Genomic DNA, 27,383 nt, shown 5'->3' with positions numbered 1-27,383 from the left:
CGAGTGGACAGACACACGGAACGTGCATACGAACGACGAGTTATTGTCAGTTAGAGAGCTACCTGTTTACCGACTGCTTACCGTTTTCGAGGGTAGCAGCAGCAGTAGGAGCAACGCAGCAATACTCACGGGTTGCCAGACTGCATTTAGCAATCCACTCAGTTCGCCGAGCGAGGGAGTAACTCCGGTGGCCGTTTCACTAGTATGTCGTTTGTAGGGTGTGATTTATAATGCGGCAGAGGAGAAAGCGTTATTATATACGTGAAGAGTAAATATTTTGAATTTAGTTTAAAATTGATAAGGTCTCCAGAGAAAAAACAACAACTAAACACTATTCCAAATATTACTATTGGTAGTCAGACATCAAATGGGTTCTATGAAAATCCAACAGGTTGCTGGCTTAACAGTCTGGCAACCTTATCTCCCGCACATGTACTGCATACAACAAAGGTATGCGGCTAAGTATTAAGAGAAAAAGAAATAAAGAAAAAAGAAAAAACAGTCGGGGCCTTAGCGGGCTGCCACTGCACAGAGTCTGTGGTCCAAAACAGAGGGAGTTACGCTTGATGAAAACGCCTCGATGACGCTGCTGCTGCTGCTGATGATGATGATGATGACAATGATGATGATGGCTGAGATGATGATCATCAACGATGTACCTGGTGATGATGATGAACCACCAACTGTTTGAAAAGTAGCAAAGGAATGCCAAGAAAAAGAAAAAATAAATCAAAGAAACAGTAAGAAGAGGAAAGGCTAAGGCTGCGACTGAAAAACAGAAGAGATAATTAAGGCAGTGGCAGGGGCCGCACAGTGGAACTAAATTGTTATTGTTGTTGTTGTTGGTGTTGTTGTCGTCACCGTGACTCGAATTCGAAATGACTCGAACTAGAGAGCATGCAGCTACGAATAGAATACACTTGGCCGACAGATGAAGGTAGTGGAAAAGGCAGACAAAACGAAAAAAAAAAGAGAAACAAAAACGGTAGCAGTCTCATAGGGCGAGCGAATTGTTATGCTAGTCGTTGACTTCTCAGTGCCGGCTGCCGTGTGCATATTTTGCAGCTCTTTACGATCTCAAATAAATTACTCAAAATTTGTGGAAAACGTAAAAGATGTGGCCAGCCATGTAGCCATGTAGTCAGTGTCTGAGCTGACAGGTTCATTGATCGCATTCGAAATGCTTCGTTTACGCCTGACTGACTGGGCCAGGGGCTAAGAGTGAGAGAGAGAGATGGAGATAGAGAGAAGGAGAGGGAGTGGAGGTTGCAGTGCAGTTTGCAGGTAAGAGTAGAGTTCGTTGCATCATTGAGCCTAATTAATGATGCTTAGACACATTTCAATGCCCTCGAGCTGTCGGCAATAAACATTCCCAAAATTGTCATTACCTTTTGAAAATTCCTTTAAATCTCTACTATATATATATGATATTTAGGCTCAATAAAAATTAATAACATTGTACGATTTGTTCTTGGTATATATTTTTTATTTAATAATTAAAGCTCTTATTAAGTGTGTGTCTGTTTTGTTTTTTTTTTTTTAATTTATCTGTTCTTTTTTTTGCTCACTAATGGTTTTGCTCACAGTTTCCACATAACATAAAAATGGCTGTCACACTATTCATGTATACATTCATATATAAGTAATAAGTACTCGTATTATCTAAATGAACCAGCACACCCATTAATTGGAAAACTCTTTTTAAAATATATAAAATATATATGTGTGTGTGTGTATATATAAAAAACGTATGTATGTGTGTGTAACAACAGAAACTTGTATTCAATATGCACACACTGATCCACAAAAAAGGGGAAATCAGCATATATTTAAACATCATATATTGCATATATGACAAAAGTAACTACTGGATTGTGAAGTATTCAATGTACACTCATAAAGCATTTTCCATATTATTGTTGAGTCTCCACTCAGACGACGAAAACTTGATGGCAATCCCAAAAAACTCAACCTATCAAAAACTAAGCTTAGCTACAAATGTTTATAAAAAAAGCTATACATATCATAATAATTGTGTCTAACTAATAAACCATCAACTTTTTTTTTTGTTCTGTTTGCAAACTTGTGTTGTTCTTTCTGTTGTTTCCAATAAGGACGAAAACCGTTTTGACTTATAAATATGCGCAATAATTGTTTGTATCTAGTGTGGAACTAAGCATTCAAATATTTAACCATTATTGGTACGCCCCAAATATTCTAATCTAGTTCTAATTTGATGATTTATAGCATTCGTTAGTCACTATTTTGGATTAGCTGCTTTTGAAATTGGTCATGAGTACTAATTGTTTCTCAACAGTTTAATTTCAATCTTCTTAGCAATGCTTTTGTAAATTACTTCTCACTGATGATATACCCGTCTAATAATGATCTCAATACCAACTAGCCTAATGAATTTTGTTTTGAACTCGAACACACTTTAGACAATAATTTTGGTCTGCTGCATGTATGTACCTATATATATATATAGATTGTAAGTTACTATATCGTAAGCTATACATATATATATATATATATGCCAGTTATGTGTGTGTGTATAACAAGACAACCTCGATAAACATAAGTATGTATAAGCTATAATATATAACAAGAATACCCACCAGCATTCTCTACTTGCTTGTGTATGTGTGTGTTGTGTGTTTTCGCATTTCAAAATAGTTTCAAACTCGATTCTAACTGACTGACTGATCTAAATTCCTTGTCTTAGTGCCTATAAAAACTCTGGACTATTGACTATATACTTTTTGTTCTGTTTGTTGTTCCATTGTTCGGTTGTTGGTTTGGTTTTTTTTTTTTTGTTTTTACTTAAGTGGTAGTTGGTAGTACCTAGTACCCGTACTAATGTCCCCAATATGAATTCCAACAGCTCAGTTGAAGGTTTAGAAAACTAATCCATGTAGTAGCTAAAACTTCGACGCTTCCGTCGGCTACTCAGCGCCGATCTCGAGCGTGTTTTTAACCTTAGTTACCCGGATTTGATCCACCTATCTATGGAGTACTCAAGTGCGGATATCCATCTGAAAATGGAACAGATTATATATATTACTATATATATTAGTAAATTTAGAATTTGACTTACCGCTTCTTATCCATTTCGCTTTCGGTACAAAAATAATAATGACGCAATTTCGCTTCTGGTGGTATTATCTCAAATGAGTTCTTCTTGCCGGACGCATTTGCAGACATTGAGGCCACTTTATAACCGTGCAAACAGGCCATGCCTAGACAAAAAAAAAAGAGAAAAAATGCAGAAAAAAGATAGCAAATTGATTCACAAACATTAATTAATTAGCAGCATGCGACTGCTGTCTGTTTGGTGTATGTCTTAATACCTTGAAAGCCAAAAGTTTTGTGAAAAACGGGTATGATCTCAGATCTTTTTCGACTTGACATTTTGTATTATTAATCAAATTTTAAAGTCAATGACTAAGGTACGTAAATTAACAAATCAATCAAAACATGTTAGTCTAATAGAATTTGGTTAGTTATTTAGGCTACAGGGTATCTGCCCGTTAATTACTATCGACTCAAACTTTCTAGAGCAGACTTCTACATTGTAGTTGATCTGCGAGTGACTCACCGAATGCACTTTTGCTATTTGCATCTTGATAAAAATAGAGGCAGGCATCCTTAAGTACACAATATCGTTTCGACCAACCGCACCACCTTGAGCCCAATTTGAGCAGATACCCAAAGCAATCGGGCCGCACAATGCTGGCGGGGCTCTGATATAAACAGCGCGCACTAAAATGAAGTTAAATAAGAGAGAGGGAGAGTTAGAGAAATGGAGTGAGAGTATTAGAGAGTTTTCTGCAAGTTTCTTCAAGATCAATGTGCTCTCCTACCTTTTGTCCAGCCACTGATTGTCTTGAGTGGCCGCTTGGCGCAGCAAGTTCAACCATCTGTTGGCCAGTTCATCGGAGTCAGCAGCCACATACATGGGTATTCCCTCGCCAGAGTCTATTTTGAAGCCAAAGGGCTTACCTATATCGAGGGGACACAATTCCACCGTATGCTTGGCCATTATCATGGCACCCACGGGCTGTGAATCCTAATGAAACAAATTTGTAAATAGTGGTTAAAAGAAATTCAGACTTTTTCATTAGCTTAAATACTCATACGAAATTACTATATTAAATTAAATATTAATTCAAACATATTTACATAAAGTTCGCTGACTTACATCTTCCGTTTTGTAGTAGTACAGACAATTGTCTGGCCTAAGGGAGAACCAGCGTCGCACCCATTTCTTGGTGTTTGGAGCCCCCTTGGCCTGACCACTCTGACGCCAGAGATAACCGCTGAAGATGGGCTGACTGGGTGGTTCCAGTTGCTCGTGCATGAGAACGCCAATGGTGCGGGCCACCTGCAGTTCCAGTTTCTCACAACCATCGTGCGCAATCTTGACCACCTCCGTGTGATGCTTGTCCAGCACCTGGACGCCATTTACCGATATGATGATGTCACCCACTTCCAGGCCGGAACTCTCCGCTGGCGTTTCCGGTTCAATTGCAGCCACAACCACCGGCTTGGAGCCGTGTATGCGAAAGCCAAATTCTCCCGAATCGCTCTTCACCACAACCGTTTTGTCTACGCCTGCGTGAGAGATTTAATTAAAAAGATACATAAATTGTATGCTCATCTCATATGCATGTGTGTGTGTGATATGATTTGTGTGATTTTATTTCCGGACACATTACCGTGCGCACCATTGCTGAGCGTGGTTATGACGAAACTCTCACGTGCCCACACCAAGAGCATTAGCTTTAAGACCTCCTCAAGTTTACGTCGCACCGAATCCGGCGACGAATTCGACGATATTAATTCTGTGGCATTTGAAAATATAAGACTTCATATAGCCCGCTGCTGAATGCTACTTTTTTTGTTTACCCACCAATCATTTGGATTAATTATTGTGTAAATATTAAATTTTCGAATAATAAGAGTGACGCCAGCCGATCGACTTTCGCCTTGAAAACCATGAACAGATACTCGGAGTACTCGATACACTCGTAATTTGCACTTTTCACATTTGATAATGGCGAGATCCGTCGCATCGGCACACAACAAAGCACGCACCTCAACTATTTTCGATAACAGAGTCAAACACAAAAAACTATTTTTTATTCGGCGTTTTCTATTTTTTTGTTGTTCATTTTTATGCCAAGTGCCGGTCATGAAAAGCGTCAGAGCGCCACCGGCCCACTATCATGAGGAAAAGAAGAGACATTTGCAACTTTCGGCTATCCGAAAGTCGAATACCCTTACTGTGTACCAATATAATTAAATTTGATTTGAAATCTTTTTATCTATTTATAATATAATATAATCTTGATAGAAATATCATTTAATTCTTGTATTCTTAATTAAGTCAATTATTGTTGGGAAAGATCAATGTTATATATTCTTTAACATGAAAACCCCTAGACTTAACTACTCTTATCTTGGAATTGCATTTAATGCTTACTATCTGACAACTTCACAGCAAAATATAAATATAAATTTTTATATTCCACTCACACCCTTCTTTACAAATCTAAAGTACCTCAAGTAAGGTTATAAAAAGCTCTCCCAACGCTCTCGCAACAATTCAGCGCGCACGTTGCGCCAAATATAGAAAATAATACAGGGTGTTGCCTGTAGTTCGTTAACTTACGGAAGTTGTTGTGCTTCTGGCGATGATACATTTCGAGTGTGCAACGACGCTGAACCAGCCGATGTAGAATCACCTGGTACTTGGCATGGAAGCCCTTCTCCGACTCCGTGGAAGCACGACGCTCGCGAGACCGATCTAAAAATTAAGTCAGCGGTGTTAAATTAATGGTTTTGAATATAAATCGGATAGAAGTTGACCTACCAAAGCATTGATGATCCAATTGTGTCCACAAATCATCATCAGTCAAGCGCGTATAACGCCCCGCATTATAGTGTCCCTTATAGATGATATGCTGACTCTGTTCCGTATTAATATCTGGCAGTACACAGGGACTGGATCCGGCGGGTCGTAGTATGGGTGTATTGGGTAGACTAGGAGCTCGGCCACGTTCCTCGCTCTGGATGGAAAGGGGAAGAATAAATATTTAAAATATTACTGAAATCCGATTTCCAAAAAGGATGTTAAAATTTCATTTTGAATGTGAGACTGAATTCGATTGAGTGAAAAATAGAAAGAATTTTCTGCTTTATTTTAGTCCCTTTTAGCTGCAACTTCCCCCCGCACTTACCTTGGCGCGTATGTTCTCCTGCCTGGTCTTGTAGTGCCTGCCACGTTCGCCATGGTAGCGCTCCTCGGATCGAAAACGCTTATCCATTTTCTTGTAGAGTCGCTGTGTGGTTTTCGTGGTCACCGGTGAGTCGGCGAAATCGGAGGGCGGTTTCACAATATCCGCCTCCTGCTCGATAAAGGGTATGGACTCCACAGAATCACCAGCAAGCTCACTGACTGTGTTGTTGTTGTGTTGTTTGCCCTCCACCTCCTTGCCGCAGTGTAGGCAGTGCCCCTGATCCGCACTGGGCACATTCCCATCGGCCTCACTGTAGAACACCGAATCTGAGCCGGGCGAAACTGAACGCAGTGATTCAATCGATTTCGCTTTGAGATGACCAGCTTCCGAGGCACTTTTGGTAGCTGGCACAGTAGCTGTCTGCAATTTGGGGGACAGTAGTGCTGTGGGCGTGGCACAGCTATGCGGCTTCCTTATTGGAGGTGCAACTGGCTCCTGCTTCGTAATGGTTCCCGTGGATGAGGCCGAGGTGGTTGTCGTTGTAGCTATCGGATCAACTGTTGCCGGTGTTGGTACAATTCTCGGTCCCATGGTACTGGTCATGCTGGCATCCAGCAGCAACTCGGTATCGCCACTGGCACTACTTAAGCCATATAGAGTGGGCGTGGCACGGGCGCGTCGGGCAGCTGCCGCTGCGAGCACATCCTCCCTGGAGCTCTTCCGTAACTGTCGTCGTATCTTGGGACGGAAACGTTTCATCTTGCTTGGACTTCCGCCATCGGGAGCTGCGCCAACGATATGCTGCTCCGGCGATTGCAGCTTCCCAGAGCCGCTGCCAAGCTTCTTAATGGGACTGGTCAAAGCGCGCATGTTCTCCTTTTCGATGTCGAGTTTCATGCTGGTCTTACGACGCTTTCGCTCATCGTCCTGTCGCTGACGACGTCCCTTGGAACTGAGCGTCACCTGGTCCTCGTCGTCCTCCTCGTGAGGACTCTCATAGTAGCCAGAGGAGGAGTACCGAATCTCGCTGCGCTCATCCTCCGATATGGATTCGGGCTTGGGCTTCTGCGGCATCATCTCCGCTGCACTAACCTTCATTTGTCCACTTGTCCCGCTGCTAACTGTTTGCGGTTCGCACTCCTTGCCGGGTGATTTGATGGCCTGACCCGAGATCTGACAGCTACCCGATGAGGTAGTGCTACTTATCGAATGCGACGGCGATTTTCTGGTCAGCTCCGCAGCCGATCCCATTGGGGACTTGAGCTGCTGTACGGTTTTCGCTGGAGGCGGCTTCTCGTCATGTTGTAGGAGCTCCTCGCGCATAGAATAAAGTGAACTGGCACTTTCGAAGGAGCTGCCTGCATTAGTCTTCTCCAGCTGAGAACTCTGGGTGGAAACTAAACAAAAAAGAAGGGAATTTAGTAAGAATTTCAAAGCATTCCTTTTTTGTTCTTCAGACAGCTAAAGCAATTGCGGGCAAGGCGTTCATCAAGCAACAACAACAAACTATAGACATAGAGAGAGAGCAAGAGATATAGAGAGACATAGAGAGAAACAGAGACAGAGTTGGATGTGGATGAGAGCTAAGAGGCATTAGAGGCAACAGGCTAGAGGCTAGAGGCTATTGGCTATAGGCTAAGGTAGTACTATGTAAGGCAGCAAGCGTGTGAGGCATTTGGTGTGCGGATTGGATGATCACTGACTGCATCCTGCTGAGGGGTGACACGGCACAGCATGGTTTGATTAGTTAATGTAGACGACAAATACGAACACACACGCACTAAACACACACGCACACACACACAAACACACACAGAAAGACGAACACACACAATATTTGTCGGGAGGCACCCAAACCTGGCACTTGTGTAGTCGACGAAGAGCTAGTCGTAGTCGGCGGTGTCTTAATACCTGGTGTACGCTTCGATGTGTCCGTGCACGTCGCATACTCATCTGTATTTGTGCTGCACTCTGAAATATCAGCGCTGCGCAAATAATCCGAACCGGAGGGCAAAAACGAGGCGTCCGAGTGGCTAAGCGGGTTGGGGTGGAAAACGGGTTTCATTAAAGTTCCACGTGGATTAGGGCATAAGCTTACCGCTGTTTGGGCGCTCCCGCCACATACATCAATTGGCGAGCATCTGGAACGGATCCTCGGGCCACCATACTGCGCTTAGGCAGTGGTGAGCTAATGGCATCCGGTAGCTGATTGCTGGAGGGTGTCACAGCTATGGCAGGCATTATCACCGGTAGTGTTGGCGCTGTCGCAGGTTTTGTTGTCGTCGGCGTGGGCGTTCTGATAATCTTTGGCAGTGTTTGGAGGCCATAGGTGGGACTCTGTGGGAATAGAGGGTGCTTATAAGCAATGTGAATAATCGGATCTATGTGGGAGATAATTAAGTTTTTGAGTTTTGAAGTCTCCAAAAAATATATTTACGATATTGGCCTCAAAAAAGGATTTAGTTAGGAATTATAAAATTATGAAAATTATTAATTTTGAATAATTTCCAGTACACCCACCAGTTCCTCAAAGTCCAATACATCCGTGTCCACAGAGCTACGCTGCTGATGCTGCAGTAGCAGATTCTTTCGCTTGGATGAGGGTGTCAGCAAGAGATTAGAGCTATAGGAAGTATCTGAGATATCTCTTTGTTCGGCTGTCAGCACCGTGACCTGAGATTCATTCCAAATGCCATCGGAGTGATCGCGTGTATTATCATTGGCCAGCGAGTCTGAGGATGGATAAGTTGAGACATTGGCCAGCAGCAGTTCATCACGAAAGGGGCTCGCTGGTGTGGAGGGCAGGCGTAAGCCCGGTGCTGGGCCGGAGACAGTTGTCATGGCCGCATAATCATCATCCAGGCTAACCGATCGCTTGCGAAACTGCATCCGTTTGTCCTGGACTGCACCGGTGCCAGGTGTCTCTATTTTGCAACCACAGGGCGTAATGTTTTCATAGAGTGGTTCATCATCATCCCCTTGTGGCTGCTCCGAGTCGGGCTCCTGCTCCTGATGGGTCTGTTCGTTCAGCTGCTGCTCATCCTCCTCCTCCTCCTGCTCATCGTCGTCCTCCTCATCCTCGTCGCTATGCACAATCTCCACTTTTCTAGCCTCAATCTCGACTGGCGCTGGCTGCTGATGCTTAAGCTTGGGCAGTGTCAATGCAGCCGCCTGAGCCATCCGCTGTTGTTGCATCTTGCGCATGGCAATCTCGGCTTTGTGTTGCTTCCTATGCTTCACCTGGTGCTTGGGACTGGGCTTGGGTGAGACGTGCGGCTTAAAGTCTATGAAGATCTCCTGCTCATCACGCGGTGACGGCAAATCCGGAAAGCAACTGACCTTATCCCGACTCCGAAACGAACTGCGCGGCCCAAAGCCATCAATGAGCTTCTCCGTTTGGCCATAGACGGGCATGGACTGCCGACGTACATCATCCCTTCGAAATGGTGAGTACTCGTCCATGGGCAACATGGACATGCGACGATTTTTACCAGCCGCCACCTGCTCCAGACACACCTCGGAACTGTAGCTTTCCGTTTCGTGGGCCCTCACATCCTCCTCCTCTTCCTCCTCATCGTCGTAGTCTTCCTCTACAGGGTCCTCGTCATTCTTGCAGTACTGGCTGGGTGGCGGCAACAAATGTGGCCGTGTGAAATCCAATGGAACGCTGTCCGTCATCAGCTCGGCGCATTCCGTAATGTGCTTGCACACATCATGGTTGTGCAGTGCATCCGGACGTCGGGGCAAGCTGTTCGAGTAGTAATCGGTCTCAGTGCGGACGTGTGAGGTGCATGCCCGACGTGGCAAGCTGTTGCTCTCGTAGTCGAAGCTCTCATTCAGCGCCAACGCAGCTGCATTCACATTCACGTACTCCACATTCTGCTCCACGCGACCACGACTCAAGTGCTCCATGCCGTGGCCATAGCTGTGCGCATCCAGGAGTGGAGGCGGCGGCTTGTAGTACATAATATTATTTTGGGCATCTGAGAGGGTTTGCAGTGGCGTCACATCTTGCGACTGGGTGCGATAAATCAGTTCGTGGGGATACGCGAAACTGCAAGGGGAAAGTATAATAATTACTACTGATGTGATATGAAGACTTAGACGACTTTTAATTCTGAATGATTTAGCAATTTGCCTTATAATAGGATGTTTTTCATAACAATCCTAACAAATACTTCATATTTTCCTGAATATCATCTCAGATGGAATATAATGGATATTTAAAGATTTTTATCTTACAAATAGTATTGTTAGAACTTGGTAGAACGACTTGTATAGGAAACCGTGAAAAGTGCATTAATACTGATATAATCTTAAGCTTATCGAAGGATCAGCCTTAGAAGACAACTAAATAAGCTGGTCTTATATGGAATTTTTAGTGATATAGGGTCATCTGATATATATCATATCTGCAGTTTACAATAAGACATTCGGGTTGCTTACCCCGGTGGATAATGCTGATGCATCATATCCTTGCCATTGGGTATCTCCGACAGGCTCTTTGTCAGCTTTTTGCCATTCTGCAATCCATTTGTCTGAGCACCCTGGGACATGACCTTAATTCGATGTGGAGCACGTGGACTTAGCTCCAGCATCTGTGCATTGGAGAGACCCTCGCGACGAGCTGCAACATCGGTTTGGGTGGCCTGCGTCTTCATCGCATTGCGAAATTTCTTCTCCAGAATAAGAACCTCTGGACTGGGTGGCGGCAGTGCCATTGGCAGCGATTGTGGTATTATCAATCCCAGCATGTTATCTGCGAGTGAAATTTGAGTTCAGGTTGAGGTAGGGTATTCATTAGATGAGTGTTGTTACCTGGCAGCTGTTGGTGAAGATGAATAGGTCCGTGATGATGCTGACAAGTCTGCAGCTGCACCGGAGCCGGCAGCCATGTTTTGGGCAGAGTCGAACTCTGCTGTTGTTGTTGCTGTTGTGGCTGCTGCTGATGCTGATGTGGCAGCATAGGCTGTAGAGTCTCGTACATGGAACCAGTGGCAATGATAGGTTTCTTGCCACCAATCAAACGCTCCTGACTACGTGCGCTTTTCAAGCGACCCGACGACCGAAACCCCGCATTTACAGTGTCAAAGCTGGTCAAGGTATGCGATCTGGCAAAGCTAACGTGCTTGGTTCTGTAAATAAAATAATAATAATAAAGATCACAAAGGAAACATTGGTAATTTATTTGTATTTGAATTGATCTGTAAGTCAATATCCAGCTGGGAATTCATCTATCTTGCAAATATTTGTTCAATGTTTGCGAGCAGAGTAAGATACTCGAAATATCAGCATGACTTAGAACATATTCTGAGGTAATATACACTGCTTTTGATATTTCTATTCAGTATGATAATTTTTGAGATACCAAAATACTTTAAGGGATATATCATTATATTTTTTTCTACACGTGTAAGGCCCCTCTCATTCAAATTACATTTCAACTTTAAGATAAGTTTTTAATTACATTTCTGAATTTTTAATTGCTCACCTGGGAAGGCCTCCAGACTGTTGTTGTTGCTGCTGCTGATGTTGGTGTGGCGTCGGCATTGTGGCATATGTGGGATAGTGATACGAGCTGTGGAACAGAGTACAGACCGAAACTATTAGCAACCATTTGAATAATTTCTTGGGCATGGTAAACAAACATTGCTCGCTTTCTTGTTCTTTAGTCACGTGCAGACACATAGCATTATATGTATATATTTATATTAAAAAACAAAAATATATATTTAATTAGAGCACTTTTTAAATTTTGTTCTTAATTTTAGTTTATGTTTAAATTTAGTTAAATTCATAATTAATTTAAGTTAAGATTTTAAGGTTATGGTTGTTTTTTATCACTTTACATACCAAACATTTACATTAGCGATTTGATTGGTGTGTGATGTTGGTGGTGTAGGATGTGGTGGAGCGCAAAGCTCGACATAATAATTCCGTAGCAAAACATCCTGGTAAAAGGATTCAAGTGGTGCTGTACAACAAGTTGCCCTTTTTACACATTTTGTTCATTTAGTAATTGGATTGGTTTCAATTGTTTAATTGGTTTTTTAGTCGTTTTAGAGAGAAGGGGAAGGTGAATGAATAACGAAAAGTATAGGAAATATATTTTACAGCTTTTTTTTAGTTTTTCATATTGCAGTGTAGTTTACAGAAAGCGAAAGACCTTGAAAGCAAGAAGCGTTTGGCATTATGCAAAGATGATATGCAGGCGGATATTTCATTGTTGTTTTTGTAGTCATTTATTATTATTATTGTTGTTGTTGCTGTTGCATGGGAAGAGTTAAGAGCAGGCATTGCAAGCGTTTTTATGTATTTATAGTAGAGACAGAGATAGAGACTACAGATAGTGCGACAGTTAAGTTTAAGCATGATCTCTAGCGAAAGTTTGGCATAGCATTTTACAATTTTGTTTCTGTTCTTGGGGTGGAGTTTAGGACTTCTACAATTAACAGACTCGTACCTCGATTCCGATTGGTAATCACTATTATTATTCGACTGCGCCGCTTGACCTATCCAAGTGTAGCGGCCACCCAAATCCGGTTCATTCGATTTACCAGTGCTTAAGATCGATGCCGGTTGACGGCGAAAATAGGAACTATCCAATTCGTGTGTGTCAGTGTAGTTGTTTTGATAGCTAAACCAAACGAAATGTCAACAAGCCATACAAATTTTAATGACGTTACGCATACGCACCGTGGATACTTCTCGAAGGGCGCATAGGCAGCCAAATTCTCATCGGAGGGCACACGTCGACCCACACAGCCGCCCAGAAAGCTGCCACCATGCGCCTGGCCCCTACGCGATAGGCAGCCAAAGAAACGCTCCCTTCGCGGACGCTGCTCAATGCTATGCAACTGACGATCCGTAAGGCAGTACTATATAAAAGAGAGAGAGAGTGAAGGCTACTAACTAGACTACTAACAGAGTATGAGCTCCACTCACCTGTTCTCTAATATCTCCGCGCGAGTAGACTGAAGTGCGAGGCTGCGATTCGGTGGAGAGAGTTTGACGTAATCGTCGGCGACCAGTGTGCTCGTCCTCAGAGTCGTAGCTGCGATCCATGTGGCTGGAATAGGTGGCCTAATAAAGATTAGAGCTTGTTTTTATTGACAATTGAAATGCTTTCAAGCTATAGTGAACTAAATAAAACCTAAGAATAAACACACATAAAGAAAACTCAAAATATTGAGTATACGTCACATGTGACAAATTTGTATCTTATTTAAAATAGTTATTTCAAATGGTATTAACAAATAGCTTATGAAGCACCATTTGAAGTTATTTTAAATAAATAAATAGAGCACTTAAGTAGTATCATTAAAATAAAATTTATAAAAATATATTGTAACTTTGATAACTTGAAGAGTTTATATCAAAATAAATATGCTTTTTGTAAATAACTGTTATAAATATATGAAACTTGAGTTTAAGTTAACTATTCACAGAAATCAAAGTTATTTCATTTGTTAGTCATTGCTATTTGATAGTTCACTTCATAGGCACGTTAATTGCCAGAGAGTAAGTGCAACACAGACCCAAAACAGTTATTTGTTTAGCTTGCTACCAACCTTGGTGGTGACTTCAATGTTGCCCAATGAGACAGCATGATGTAAACCTGCAAAATAAATTGTTGTTGTTGTTGGTAAGTATTTGCGTTCGTTTCCATTAGTGGATAGACAAATGAATCACAATAAAAAAAACAACAACACACACACATGCGATTACATGTGTTTTGCTGTAAGTATTCTTCTTTTTTGTTTGTAATTGTTTTTTTTTTTCCTGTCATGTTTTGCGTTGTGTGTAAGTCAGTTCAGTGACTCTCAAGGACTTACCAGTGCCAGTGTGCGAGCCAGTTCCAGTCGTTGACGCTGTGCCACGCAAGGCGATATCCATTTTGGCCCAAAAATAAATGTTAGCAAACACACACACACGCAAACACACACACACACACACACACAGCAAGGTACCTTTTGCTTGAAATCTGCTGAGGCTATATATAAACGGATTCGTTGTTGTTGTTTTTGCTACTGTCAATTGTTTGAAATTCACGTTTGGATCAGCCTCTGCTGTTGCTGCTGCTGCTGCTGCTGCATCATCATTATCGTCCTGCTGTTGAACATCATTACTCACATGCTGAGTTCAATATGTATAATTAAAACTTAATTTCTACAAGTTGCCTTCGTTGTTCTTGTGCATTCGCTTTTGCCAGCCTGGGCGTTGCAGAATGCCTTCTTGTTGTCCGCCCCTTCTTAATTGTTTTTATTTCTTTTTTTATATTTTTCTTTTATTTTTATTATTTTTTTTTGTTACCTTTCAGACGCGCTGAGTTTTACTGCTGCGTTTGTATTCCAATCTCTGGAGGACTTATGCAAGGCAGCCAGAGCAATCGATATTCGCATTGCCCAAAAAAAATAAAACTGAAGAAGAAACACACAGAAACGCACTGGGGAAAATCAGATTCAGTATTTGCGTAACTTCTTAAATGTAGCAGTTAACACGCTCCAGAACAAACTGGGGGATTTGCCTCAGCTAATGCGTTTTTAATTGTCTCGTGGATAAAGTCAAAAATCGTTTGACTGAAAATTACATTTGGGACTAGTTTTTTCTTTGAGTCTGCCACTGCCACTGCCTCAGCTCAGCCTCAGTGTGTGTGTGCGTTGCTGCTGCGTGTTCCGTTTTGCGAGTTGCGTGTCTTGCGACCACGCTCCGTGCACCGTGGCGCTGATGCTGAAACTGACGAGAGACGCACATTGCTCGTATCCTGTTGTCAGGATGCTGCGAGCAGAGCACAGAGAGCAGAGTGCGCAACACGCGCGCGCCGACTGGAATATAAAAGGCAAACACAAAACAGATGTTTACGATGCTGACTGAATTATTTGTGTGTGCACTTTGTGTGTGGCAGTGTCTGTGTGTGTAGCTGCAAAAGCGCAACAATGAACAAACGACAGCTTCAAAGACGCCTGGAAGTAGGCAACAGAGCGTGCGTGTGCGCATGACACTCAGCAGAGGTGCCTCTGCCGGTAACTGCTGCTGCTGCTGCTGCTGCTTCAGCGGCAGCTGTGTCAACAAAAGCCAGCACAGACAGTTGGCCAGGACACACGGCCAGAACATCGCACTGAACACGCTTCAGGCTGACAGTTCAGCCACCCCTACTTCCCCCTAGCAGCCAAAAATTTGACGACAATGTGGCGTAAAGTTGACTTTGCCCTGAGACTGTTTTCACACGGCCTCTGATTCTGTTGAGGACCAACCCCCGAAATCAACGAACGGAAATTAAATCGGCAACGGCGAGGCGGCAATGCTCTTTCATTGAAGTTCTTGTGTATCTTTAAATAACGTAAAACTTTTCTTATATTTTTTTTATTTGGTTTTTCATCTTATTCTTGAAATTTGTCGCATGATTTACTTAATTTCACTCTTCATAAACTCTTCATGCCACCCTCACTCGCATTGGCAGCTTGCGACTTTTGTTAGTCTTTTGGCGTCAATCTTTAACTTAGAGTTTATTTAGCTGTTTAACTTCTGCTTTCCTACCTAACATCAGATGCTCAAAAGTTAGCCTTCGCTTCTTCGTTGCCTTAATTAAAATAAATACTAAACTTATCTTACGTGTGCCGTTAAAAAACTTGAACATAATTAATACTACTTGTACTTAACCTGATTGCATTCTGTTGCCTTGGAATATTACAAAAAGTTTTCATAACGAATTTGTTAAGCTTGCCACGGATTTGATTTTCTAAGCATTATTTTCTCAGGTTGATTTGCACATTTGACATCAATTTGTTCTTTCGAATTTGTAAATGTTTATTCCTTTTAATTGATATCACAATTTGTTGAGCTACAAGCTGAATAATTGAATTTGAATACCCTGAGTTTGGTTAGAGCCAAATACGAGATATATATACAACAGTTGCCGTTTGATATGTTTGTATAGTTGGAATATATGTACTGGCATATTTGCACATTCGCATTGGTTTGCCGCACACAGTCACGCATGCATGCACACACATTCAAACATATATATATATATATATATACACGCGCACACATACAGATATAAAGTCGTAAGGCATTTATATAGACTTTGGCACAAATTGTCTTATGCATTTTAGGCTGGCTTTACGGCTTCAGTGTGTGGAATCCTTGGGGCATCCCAAGCTTACAGTTCAAATATTGCTAAGCTTAACTGTGCTTTGTGCCGAAGTCAATATCTGGCAAATATTAAGCATACGCACAGTGCGCCAGCATAATGCATGAAAAATTGAGCATGTCATTGACGCCGCTGTTCAAAACGATGTCTGCATTGTTGTTGTCCTTGTTGTTCTAGTCCTTGTTGTTGTTGTTGCTGTTGCTGTTGTTGTTGCCTACTTATTTGCCTGCTGCGTGGGCTGTTTGCAGTCTAGGCACGTTCCAGTATGGCGCCCTGGGTTATGTGTACATATTATAAAACGGAAATGGAGCTTTACTTTGACTCTTCTTTGGCAGGGGGTCAAAGTTTTTAATCGCCTGGTATTAGAGCTCGCTATGTGTGTGTATGAGGAGGTGTTTGGTCGCACAAATTGACGCTTTATGTTAATGCGATTAATTAATAAATAAAATATGACATTTTTGTGGCTAATGTTGAACCTTTTGCATAGGTTTATTAATTTTTAGCACGTAATAAATGAGACTTTACTGCGAACCCAGCCGAATATCCGGCTTCCTGTGGTTAACCCCAAGCTGTGAATTTAATTTAAGCTTGACATTTATTATTTTCTTTTTTTTTATCTGGATGAAGATATTTCAATTTGCGTTGACACTTGAATTAGATTTACGGTTTTCTATTTGCATTCGCATTTCGATTTTATTAACATTTATCACTAAACTACTAATGATAATGAGTTACAAATTCATTTATTAAAGTAGAAGTATTTATGAGTTGCTTTGCGTTCGACGAGTCCTTGAAACGCCTAGTTGAAAATTTTCATATCTAAATTACATCTTGTCTGGAAATTGATTTAGCTACAATTGTACCTTAATTTTAAAAAGTTTTTAACAAATTGAAATAGTATTTTGTTTAGATATAAGAGTGGGGCATTGAGATATGCATGATAGTGTCAGTGAGTGAGTGTGAGTATGTGTCTGAGTTTACACGAGTGTGTGTGAGCCATAAATAATTTATGTTAAACTTTTTACTGAACACAAACGGCGCAATTTGCAAAAGAAAAGAATACAGAAACGGTGAAGATATTAAAATTGTTTACAGTTGAGAGAAATTTATGGATAATTTACTTTTATGACCTCGAGAATTGCAGTTATCGTTTGTCATTTAATACACATATTAATGAGCTTTACATAGTTAATCTGTATCTTTATTGCATATTATGGCAGTTTGTTGCTCAAGGCAATCTCGTTATGTTAATTTTATTTTTTATTTATTAATTATACCCTTGCAGTGTATATTTAATGCTCTTCATTAAGTTATCTGTCTGCATTTAATGCTCTCACTAATGCACTTAATGTGCGAGCAGTTTTAACAACATATGATATTATTAAATGGCTTTTAACCCTCGATTACCGTGATTCTTGAACATTTTTCTCTCAACTCTGCCAGCATTGAAACCAATCATTTAAGTTGGCAAGCTTCGTCAAAATTGAACGTAATTTGAACATTATCACTGCAAGAGTATTAAGTCTTCGGCATGCCGAAGTCACCGAGTTTTTGTTAAAAATGTATTAAGTTATTCATTAATTTAATGAATCAATTACTTAATAGATTATTTAAATATAATTGAATTTACGTCTCGTTTATTTTTCTGAATTTCTAAATCAATTTAATTCCGCCCATATTGTAATTTAAATCGATCAAATATTTGCACATATGTCCTCTTTACGACTATTTAATTATGGTTTAATCATTATAAATTGGCATTTAAATTTACCCCAAAATTCTTTTTTTCTTCTTTCTTATTATTATGAAATATTATTTATTGCGGATGACTTATGCCGGCGTGTGTAAATATGATCCAGAAGTTGTAAGTGCCCAACTTCGATGGCAATTTCAGTTAAAATGTGATATTCTCTGAGATATCATTACAATGATGAATGATAATTACACATTTGCTTCATTTTATTAAAAATAAGGCTCAATCCCACAACGAATGGTGTATATGGCAAGAGTGTTTATAATTCGAATGTTGTGTTTGCTCAGAGTACGAGTACTACATATATTTCATTTAAAAATAAAGTACAAGTACGACATGCTGGACTCGTAGATAAAACAAATACAGAAACAGAAACAGAAACTGTGCCGTCGGCCGTATAATTGCCACGACTGAATGAGTCCGAGAGTTCAGAGTATATTTCGTATTGGTATCGGTGGATAATTTGTCTGTGTATGTTTTAAAATGGACCATTTAATATGTTTTCTTTTATGCTTATTCATTTGTTAATATTCATCTTCGTTTATTGTTGCGTTTTCTTTTGTTATGAATATGTGTTTGCCTGGTAGCAAGTTCATTTGAATACTTTTGTTTCGAGACAATAAAGATAAAGCTTTTCGTCTGCTAACAGTCTGTGTGTGTGTATATATACGTATGTGTGTGTTTTATTTGTTATAAATATTTGTATGGTTAGAAATCGACGATCTCAATGCGCTGAAACCGCATAGAATAGTATTGTAGTATAATAATAGGTTTATAGATTTAGAAAATTCATCAAGTTGCATTGGTTTTGTTTCCTTTCGTTTTGTATTCTTTTTCTCTTTTTTCTTTTTTTGCATGTGGGATTTCAGTTACAGTTGCGACTTGGACTTGGACTTGGACTAAACGTGCTACTAACTAACGACAAAAGACTAGAGAGATGTGACAATTTGGAATTCGATTCACGTAACTGGAGTACAACTACAAAATATGCTAGGCGATTAAACTACCCCCCTACACCGAAGTGGTGATTTGCTCCACAAAGTGCACGGGTCGGCACAGCGATTGCGAACGCTTTAGCCGGCACTGCGGATGGCTGTTTCTTGATGCCAGACAGCTGCTGGCACCTCCGACAGTCCCGACTCCCGCACCCGCACCCGCTCCTGCTCCCGCTCCAGCTGTCCGATTCTGTCGATGTGGCGTCCTCTGCAGCGAGGCGTAGGCGTGCGGCACGTAGATGAACTCACGGGAGGGGGCCACTGCTGGCACGCCTGCCCCATGACGGCAGTTACACTGCTGCGACATTGTGGATAGGCCCTCAGGCACGCTGCGACTGCGTGCTGAACTGCCTCCACCTCCACCTCCGCCATACGTTGTCGAATTGGGACTGCAAGTACATATGAGTGGCTGCCGGTCTTGAGATCTGCAAATAAACACGTGGCACGTGACACGTAAGCCAGAAGGGGGGGAAATTTAAGAGCTCCTTCTACTCGCAAATAACATAAGTGCAAGTGCAGTGTTGTTGATTTGTTGTCGCCGACAAGAAGCCAGACAACACAGCAATTTGGTTTTCTATGGCTTGACTTGGCTTGAAACAAAAGCCCAAGATTCGTTGTTTGAAGTAAGTTTCGCCGCATAAAATATCAAATATCCTGCAAGTCAAATCATGCAGAAGACATGCAACAACCTCAATTGCATGTGCATACAAATTAATGATGCCCTTAAGGATTATTCTACTCAAGCCTTTTGTTCATTGAAAATAATTACATATTTTTAGGTATTGTTTACACACAAACAATGTGGAAAGTAGCAGCAATGTAATTACTGAATATACGTTTTCTATTATAGTCTTTAGTTTTGTTAAGAATAATATTATTGTTTTGTATCTAAGTATTTCATATTTGAGAATAGTTTACATTAAATTCAGTAAGCTGATTTTTCCAAGGCTAACCTATTTCGAAAGTGCTGATGTCCGATATTAAACATTATAATACTTACTTGGGCGATTTGCGGCAGCCGAGTTCGTAGGTGCTATGCCAGCTGCAGTACATTTGGCCATCGCAGCAATTGTGCTGCTGGATAAAGGAAAGGCTGCGCTGCAGTCGCTTGCCCATTTTGGCGCCAATGCTGCCCTGGCCAAGCTGGTAGGGGGAGCGTCCCTGCTGCAAGTCAAGATTGTGACAGGTCAGCTGTTGGGGATGGGCATGGGCTTGGGTGGGATGAGCATGATTGTGCTGAGCAGTCAAGTGATGATGTTGTGGCAGATGGAGTGGCTGCTGATGCATGTGACGTTGGCAGTAATGGGAATTGTTGGCCTGCAGATAGGGCTCCATTTGATTGAGACTAATGCAGCTGCGACTTAGCAAATCTGGTGCAGGATACTCGCCATAGCCATAGTCCATATGCAGATTAGGACGATTATGGCGCACCGAGGAGTGTCTCATCAACATTGGTGTGGGTAGATGACCATTGAGATGTCCGCGCTGCTGCTGTTGCTGCTGCTGCTGCTGGTGTTGCTCCTGGGGTTCGCTGATGAAGAAGATGATTATGCCCGAGATGGCTGCGGCAGCTGAGCAAATATAATAGCCAGCACGCCCATATTTCAAAGAGTAATCATTGAGAAACGAGGTGAGGGGCACGCTAATGAGCACAGGCACCGACTCCACGCCGCGTATAAAGCCTGAAAGCGATAAATGTTAGATCCAGCCAGATTTAGGACTATCACTCATACCCCAAGCCTTGGAGAAATGCTTCAGCTTAATGCGTTCCAGTGCCAAAATCTTCAGTGAGTACTGAAAGCCACCCAGGCCAATGCCGTAGAGCCAGCTGAGTATACAGAGGCCCTTGTAGCCCATGACAAAGGATAGGAATAAAATGGCCAGCGCAACAATCGATATAAATAGCTGCAAATAAAAAGAAAAACCGGGATAATGCGTTATCTTAAGGGCAAATGTGCAACTATCTGGCAAGTCGATAAAAAGAGCTGCAAATAAAAAACAAATCCGGCATAGAGTGTAATCTGAGGGGTTAATGTGCACCCATCTAGCTCAACCTGATTCTTTTACCTATAACTTTTTATATTCTGCACAATTTAACAAATCTTTTAACTTTTTAATTAATTTTGTATGCAAAGCTTTTATTTTGTTTTGTTGCCGATCGAATGAATGTCTACTTTTATCTTAGTTGCATTTAGAAGGTTGGCGCAGAATTATACTTAAAATAGTTGGGACTTACCTGAGCAACAATTTTGGAATTGATCACAAAATGTCGAATCACAAAGCAGCGACGCAGCAGAGCTCCGGCAAGGACCACGCCCAAAGCCATGGAGATGCCCAGAAATGTTTGAAGCAGCACCAGCTCCTGCACATCGGAACCCTCCTTGGCAGCATTGAGGGCCTAAAATGAATCGCATATCATAGCTAAGTAGATGAGCTCATCGGATTAAATCAGATTCAACACACCATAAGGAACATGGGCGTATAAATGCCGAATGCCGCCACGCTGGAGGTCATCAATAGAATTTTAACTGTTACTGATTTTAGCGATGATATGTCCAAAAATAAATATCTCGTTGGCGATTCCACTTCATGCGTCAGCTTTGGCTTCTTTTCGCGTAGCTGAAGGAACAGCGAATGAAAATAAAAAATTCAATTTACGATTTCAAATCGAGTTCAAATTTCAATGATTCTCACTAACTTTTTTGCGCTGATTTTTCAAGTGCTGTATGGCACGACGCTGCGGATGATATAGGGATGCTGGTCGATACATGAGACCCATGAAAAAGCTGAGCGCCGTTAGTGCGGCAACGATTTGCAGACCCAGGCGCCAGCCGGCCTTGCCTACGCCCTCTTTAAGGATGACGGAGAACAAAGCAATGCCAACGCCCTCGCCGGACATGGCCACCATTTCAACGAATTGCCGTCGACGCTTAAAGTAATTGCCCAGCATCACGGTGGATGCTTCACGCACCATGGAAACCCCAATGCCAAACACGATGCCTGCGAGAAGAGAGTTTCGAAGACAGGACATAGCAAATGAAAATGGTAAGCAACTTCCGCTGTCTGCTTGAGCTCATAAGTCTTCAGCCTTATATATACGCACCATAACTGAAAACAACCTGTCCGAATTCCGTGGCAAATGAAGTGAACAGAATGCCCAACGGCATGACCAAGCCACCCACAATCGAAAGCAGCCGTATGGAACGCTTACGGCACAACGAAACCACAAACGGTATGGCCAGCATCGAGATGGACCAGCTTAGTGCGCCCAGAAGCTCTACAAAAGAATTCATTATATTTTACGTTAAGTGAAGTATATTAAATATCTGAAATAGCAACAACATATTAAGAATATCTCAAAAAGAATTTTTTTTTAATTTAAGTCATATTTTAGATACGAGTCCGAAAAAGACTATTTGAAATTAAAAAGCAACTGAAAAAATGCGTGCATTTTAATTGCTCTTGAATATACTTCAAAACTAATTACTCTGAAATCTCTAAAAACTCTCCTCCAATACTTCAACCTTTTATAACTTTATCAAAGCTTCGTTAATCCCAAGGTTATTTTAGCATTTGTCTACCACATTATTTTATATATGTTGTATGGATTAAGTTACTTCTTTGGAATTTTCTCTCTATATTTTTGGCACAAGCTCAAGTCGCTTAAAATACACTTGAAAGGCTTCAAACTCCAGTAAGTTTGTCAAAACTAATTTTGCTTGTGGTACACAAACGTTGCCAACAACAATTGTTTCTATAAATTGAGTAGTTCATTGTCAACATGTATATGCATCAAAAAGTTCATTTTCTACGTGAGCACAGAACTTAAACGAAATTCACAAAGAGCTGTAAAACACGTATAAAAATGTATTTCTAAGCGGGTTCAAAAACATCTTTAATTTGCTTAATTAAATCGAGAACCACGTATTTCACAGCCATATAATATTTCAAAGTTGATTTTCTTAAATGAATAATAATTGCTTTTATGGATATTAGATAATTTTCTAACTATGCAAATGTAGCAAATTTTCAACTTTTATCTCTAACAGTTTTGGACACAAAAAATCACTTACCTATGCCACTTGTGTTATGCAAATGCTGAACAGCATAAAACAACAACAGGCCGTAGCTCAACTGAAGGCCAGTGGTTAGAATGTGAACCAGAAAGGACACGCCACAAATGATCCAGCCCCAGCCGCCATCCGGATAAAAGTACTGAAGGGTAAGCCGACAGACAACAGTTACAGTTTGAATAGGCAGTGACACAAGTAGTTACAGTTGTAAGTACACTGAACAGCTCACCTGTCGTATACGCGTTGTGTCGACACCTGTGCGACGCAGTGCCGGAATATTGCGATGCAACAAATGAAACTCACGATCGGCTAGTGCGGGAAAGGCGGAGTCCTCCTCGTCGGTGATGTGAGAGGGATGATGGGCATCGAAGCCTGCGGTGCCAAACAATTGAAAGTTGATTAAATGGAAAACAGGATGCATGTCACCGAAAAGGGCTCATTACTCACCCAAGTAGCAGCCGCCATTTGGCATAAGTGGTTTGGGCGGTGGCTGGATGCTCCTTAATTGCTGCTGGTGATGGTGCTGCTGCTGCTGATGGTGTTGGTGTGGGTGGTGATTATGCTGCTGCTGCTGTTGCTGCTGATACCAACCATCGCAAGCGCAGAGCTGTGGGGCGTATTGGGGGGGCGTGGGATTGTACATGTAACAACAGGCATTCAAATTGGGATTGGCATTGCTTGGGCCATACCAACGAGAAGAGGCAGCTGCTGGTGGCAATGGTGGCTCAGGATGTGCGGTGGCTGCTGCTGCCGCTGCTGCTGCCCCACAATGTCGACTGCAGCCAGCGCTGATGATCTGCGAATGATGGAGCTGCTGCTGCTGCTGATGCTCAATGCTGGGCAATGTTGTATAGCTGCCAAAATTGTCACAATGCCGCTTGGCATTGAGTTGCAGTGGAAATCGCGACGGATTTGTGGCATGACAGTGACGCGCTGTTGGTGGCTGCTGCATTGCTGCTGCTGCTGTTGTCATTTGTGGCCGTTCACTGTGTAGATTGGAGAGACGCGGACATGAGACCCACCAGGCCAACGGCTGATTGTTAAAACGGCAATCGGGACACAAATAACGCGGCGTACTGAATGTGGCAGTTACAGCCTTCGCCTCCTCCTCCTGCTCCTTCTGTCTTGCCTTCGGACTAGCTGCTGATAATGCTGTTGCAGCAGCTGCTGTTGTTGATGTTGCTGATGTTGCTGCTGCTGCTACTACCGCTGTTGGATTGTTTTGGGATAGTTGTTGTGGTTGTTGTGGCTCTGGATGCTCACAGCTTAAGTTGTATCTTCGTCACAGTGCGCATTTGTTGCACAGCACGGAGCTTCTGTGCTTGGTCCGCACAAGACTTGAATATGGTCTCAGCTCCTGCTGCTGCTCCTCCAGCTGTTGCTGCAGCTCCTTTTGTTGCACAGCCCGACTTTGGTTGTGATTGTGGCTGGGTTGCTCGACTGGCAGCAGCTGTGGACAGCTGCCGTAGAGCACTGATGAGGTATTCGATAGCCGGCGATGAAAATAGCTGGTATGTAAACGATGCTCCATATCATTGCCCGCAGCAAGGGGCGTGACACGTTGTCGCTGCACGAGGCGTGGCAAACAGGAGCTGCGGGTGTCTCTATCACTGCAATCGCAATCGCATGTGCACTGGATGACCATTGTACAATAGAAAGGATCTGTACTCTAAAGTTTTGTGTTTGTGTGTGGTGTGTGTGTGTGTTTTTATGTGAGTGTATGTGTGAGTGTGTGTGTGTGAGTGTGTGTGTGTGTGTATGTATGTGTCCAGTTCAATGCATACAGCACATGATTCAGCAGCCTTGTTGAGGTTTCTAGGCCAGCGCCATCCAACTAAAACCAGTAACGACCATCTCCGACATTTGGGTCCACATCAGCGGAGTCAACAATATGTCGTTTTTATTTATTTTTTCGCTTCTTTCTTTCTCTCGGTGTGTGTGTTTTTGGCACTGCAAGAATTGGGAACGTGTACATATTGCACCAATAAATGAATAAATCAAAAGCAAAATCAATTTGTTTACCACACACACACACGCACTGACAACCCAGGCGACATAAATATGCAACTAAACAAGCAAACACACAGTTCTACACACGCTCAACACACGCACACTTCACACACACTCACACACACACACTCACACACACACACAGACACTCAAACACAGCCATGAAATGCATAATTTAATTTGCTGTTTAATTGCGAGAATTCACCATTTGGCTGCGAGCAATGAACAATGCGCAACTTGAAAAGAGGCATGTTTCAATAACGTGGTTACAATTTGAAAGCCACTGCATTAGATGGCTTAAATGCGTTCGGTTAGTGGCTTTCGGATTTAAGTACACTTTTACGCTTTTATGAATTTTCAAAGGCAATTAAATTTGATTTTCAAGTAGAATTTTATATATTCAATAATTATATTTGAATGGAAATGTTGCAACAAATTTATTTTGAAGCTTCGTTTGACAAAGCTTCGTTTATGAAATTCAAGTATTTATGTGTATTTCCTCCTCTCATCTTGCGTATTTTATGCTCAATCATAAGGCAAGCATGAGCGAGACTACTATGGAATACAAGCATGATAAGTCGCTTATTGGGGCTCTACATCTTTATCTACTGATTAATGCTGACTAATTCTGAGCGTAAGTACCAGTGTTAATAATAACCTGGTGTTAAATTATACAAATAATGGGAAGTTCACTCGCTTGGCAAACAATACTCATTCATCTATGTTGAACAAGGTATCAATCATCACTTATCGGTAATCACGAGCGCACACAGAGAGCTGTTTGAAGTCGTGTACGTCGGGTGCGTCGCTTAGCTAACTTGGCTAAAATAAGATAACTGTCAAGTGAAGGACATTATTCAATATGTGCAATAACCGCTTGGGAATTAGATGAGAAAACTGGATTATAGCCTGTAGCTGCCTTCCTGACAGCCCAGACAGTAGCTGATAAATGGAGTAAGCCGAAAAGCGAATTCCCAAAATGACTTCAATTAGAATATTTGCAAATAGTTAACCGAATTAAAACTGCGGGGCCAACAAACAAGTTTGCCAAATGACAAGTGAAGCGCCACAATGTGCAGGAAGGAGGATTAAGCCATTATTCGACCGAGTTCTGACTTTGAGAAATTGACCAACTGATTGTTGTAGACAGTTTGGCACTTTTGTTGCTAAAGTTTTTGTGCGCATTTATAGAAATTTAACTGGACAAAAAATATTGGATTTTAACTATGAATGAATGTAGGTCACAAGTCAATGCCTTAATCACACAAAAAATATCCCAATGAAGAAAATACAAATTTTGTACAACTCTCCATTCACATTGTCGAAATATTCGTAATTTCGTTATTTAAACTATTTTATTTTTACTAGTTTCTACTGATTTCAATAAAGCAATGATTTTGATAATAAAATATTCTATTCACGTAAATCAATTGATTCGCTATTATTGAAGTAATCCACAATCGTTTACCTACACATATTTTTTGAAGTGTAGATTGCATTCATTTACGGGGCACATATACAAATGAAAATTTAAATTGTAATTTCAGACGGCTTCATTGACGCTTTGGTAATTTTCATTTGCTTTTTTTTCGGTTGTCTCAAAACATGATCGATTAGTGATGTTGTTATTTATGGAATGACAAAGTCTTGCACAGTATCTACTGTGATGTACCGATAAGCTGAGTTTCCCTTGTAGCAATTTTAAAGATGATAAATGATTCGGTTTGTATAGCTATAAAAAAAAAGTGTGCATTATTTTGCAACAGACAGGGCAGTGCAACCGAAATGCCAACACACATAGCGAATGCTTCATCCTGTGCCCCACTATTCCAGTTTTATGGTTTCACATAACGATTTAGCCGACACAAGAAACTTTTTTACAATGCACAACGGCACATTTAAATTGATTGTAAGCAAGCGAGATGGAAAACCGGAAGCATACAGAAAACAGGCAACATCAATCAAAACGCATTGTACCCGGGCGCCCACGTTAAGCATCCTGGTGGGAGGAAGCGTGTGTTCAACTCCAGCCAGCCAGTCAGCCAGCCAGCCAGCCAGTCAGCCAGCTTAAAAGCGAAGCAACAACCAGCAAACTTAACTATCTGCCACAGCTACTACCTGTGGCAGCATAAAATTTAAGATGGGCTGAAGAAATAG

At 41.6% G+C, this 27,383-nt stretch overlaps 3 protein-coding genes across 5 annotated transcripts; all 3 read right to left on the bottom strand.

Moving 5' to 3' along the window:
- Window positions 1–1,464: 1,464 nt before the first annotated feature.
- Window positions 1,465–14,480, bottom strand: LOC6566876. Of its 3 annotated transcripts, XM_043214576.1 has the most exons (20): window positions 14,078–14,480; window positions 13,814–13,860; window positions 13,188–13,325; window positions 12,939–13,120; window positions 12,706–12,879; window positions 12,107–12,193; window positions 11,734–11,820; window positions 11,061–11,377; window positions 10,689–11,001; window positions 8,763–10,296; window positions 8,341–8,579; window positions 8,100–8,275; window positions 6,243–7,639; window positions 5,876–6,071; window positions 5,675–5,809; window positions 4,202–4,614; window positions 3,864–4,069; window positions 3,599–3,762; window positions 3,098–3,239; window positions 1,471–3,035 (listed from the first exon to the last, which is right to left on the bottom strand). In XM_043214576.1, exons 1-20 carry the CDS (start codon window positions 14,136–14,138, stop codon window positions 2,984–2,986), a joined length of 6,060 nt encoding a protein of 2,019 aa, XP_043070511.1. In that variant the 5' UTR covers window positions 14,139–14,480; the 3' UTR covers window positions 1,471–2,983. The 3 variants fall into 3 exon arrangements, with proteins under 3 accessions (XP_032595377.1, XP_043070511.1, XP_032595376.1); XM_032739485.2 differs by lacking the exon at window positions 12,107–12,193 and having other exon boundaries at window positions 8,154–8,275; window positions 14,078–14,479; XM_032739486.2 differs by lacking the exons at window positions 5,675–5,809; window positions 5,876–6,071; window positions 6,243–7,639; ... (10 more) ...; window positions 13,814–13,860; window positions 14,078–14,480 and adding exons at window positions 4,719–4,844; window positions 4,913–5,217 and having other exon boundaries at window positions 1,465–3,035.
- Window positions 14,481–18,821: 4,341 nt separating this feature from the next.
- LOC6566787 (monocarboxylate transporter 7) lies at window positions 18,822–24,189 on the bottom strand. The gene is made up of 10 exons (XM_032739382.2): window positions 23,664–24,189; window positions 23,446–23,588; window positions 23,217–23,358; window positions 22,247–22,420; window positions 21,842–22,143; window positions 21,607–21,762; window positions 21,380–21,541; window positions 20,877–21,048; window positions 20,144–20,825; window positions 18,822–19,568 (listed from the first exon to the last, which is right to left on the bottom strand). Exons 1-10 carry the CDS (start codon window positions 24,187–24,189, stop codon window positions 19,160–19,162), a joined length of 2,868 nt encoding a protein of 955 aa, XP_032595273.2. The 3' UTR covers window positions 18,822–19,159.
- LOC122322450 lies at window positions 23,775–24,933 on the bottom strand. The gene has a single exon (XM_043214679.1). The coding sequence runs from the start codon at window positions 24,859–24,861 to the stop codon at window positions 24,499–24,501; it is 363 nt and encodes a 120-aa protein (XP_043070614.1). The 5' UTR covers window positions 24,862–24,933; the 3' UTR covers window positions 23,775–24,498.
- Window positions 24,934–27,383: the final 2,450 nt, after the last annotated feature.

The sequence above is a fragment of the Drosophila grimshawi genome, unplaced genomic scaffold (assembly GCF_018153295.1).
Source record: "Drosophila grimshawi isolate 15287-2541.00 unplaced genomic scaffold, ASM1815329v1 contig_1377, whole genome shotgun sequence".
Classification (NCBI taxonomy): domain Eukaryota; kingdom Metazoa; phylum Arthropoda; class Insecta; order Diptera; family Drosophilidae; genus Drosophila; species Drosophila grimshawi.
This window is presented reverse-complemented; position numbering and strand designations above follow the sequence as displayed.

Excerpts from the sequence above, each read along its gene's own strand:
- LOC122322450 (XM_043214679.1), bottom strand. The coding sequence starts at position 24,861 with ATGGTCATCCAGTGCACATGCGATTGCGATTGCAGTGATAGAGACACC.
- LOC6566787 (XM_032739382.2), bottom strand. The coding sequence starts at position 24,189 with ATGACAACAGCAGCAGCAGCAATGCAGCAGCCACCAACAGCGCGTCAC. Across the intron at positions 23,589-23,663 it reads AAATGGCGGCTGCTACTTGG|GCTTCGATGCCCATCATCCC; the intron begins GTGAGTAATGAG and ends TTGGCACCGCAG. Across the intron at positions 21,542-21,606 it reads ATACGCCCATGTTCCTTATG|GCCCTCAATGCTGCCAAGGA; the intron begins GTGTGTTGAATC and ends GATTCATTTTAG.
- LOC6566876 (XM_043214576.1), bottom strand. The coding sequence starts at position 14,138 with ATGGATATCGCCTTGCGTGGCACAGCGTCAACGACTGGAACTGGCTCG. Across the intron at positions 8,580-8,762 it reads TATTGGACTTTGAGGAACTG|AGTCCCACCTATGGCCTCCA; the intron begins GTGGGTGTACTG and ends CTATTCCCACAG. Across the intron at positions 7,640-8,099 it reads GTCGACTACACAAGTGCCAG|TTTCCACCCAGAGTTCTCAG; the intron begins GTTTGGGTGCCT and ends TTTTTTGTTTAG.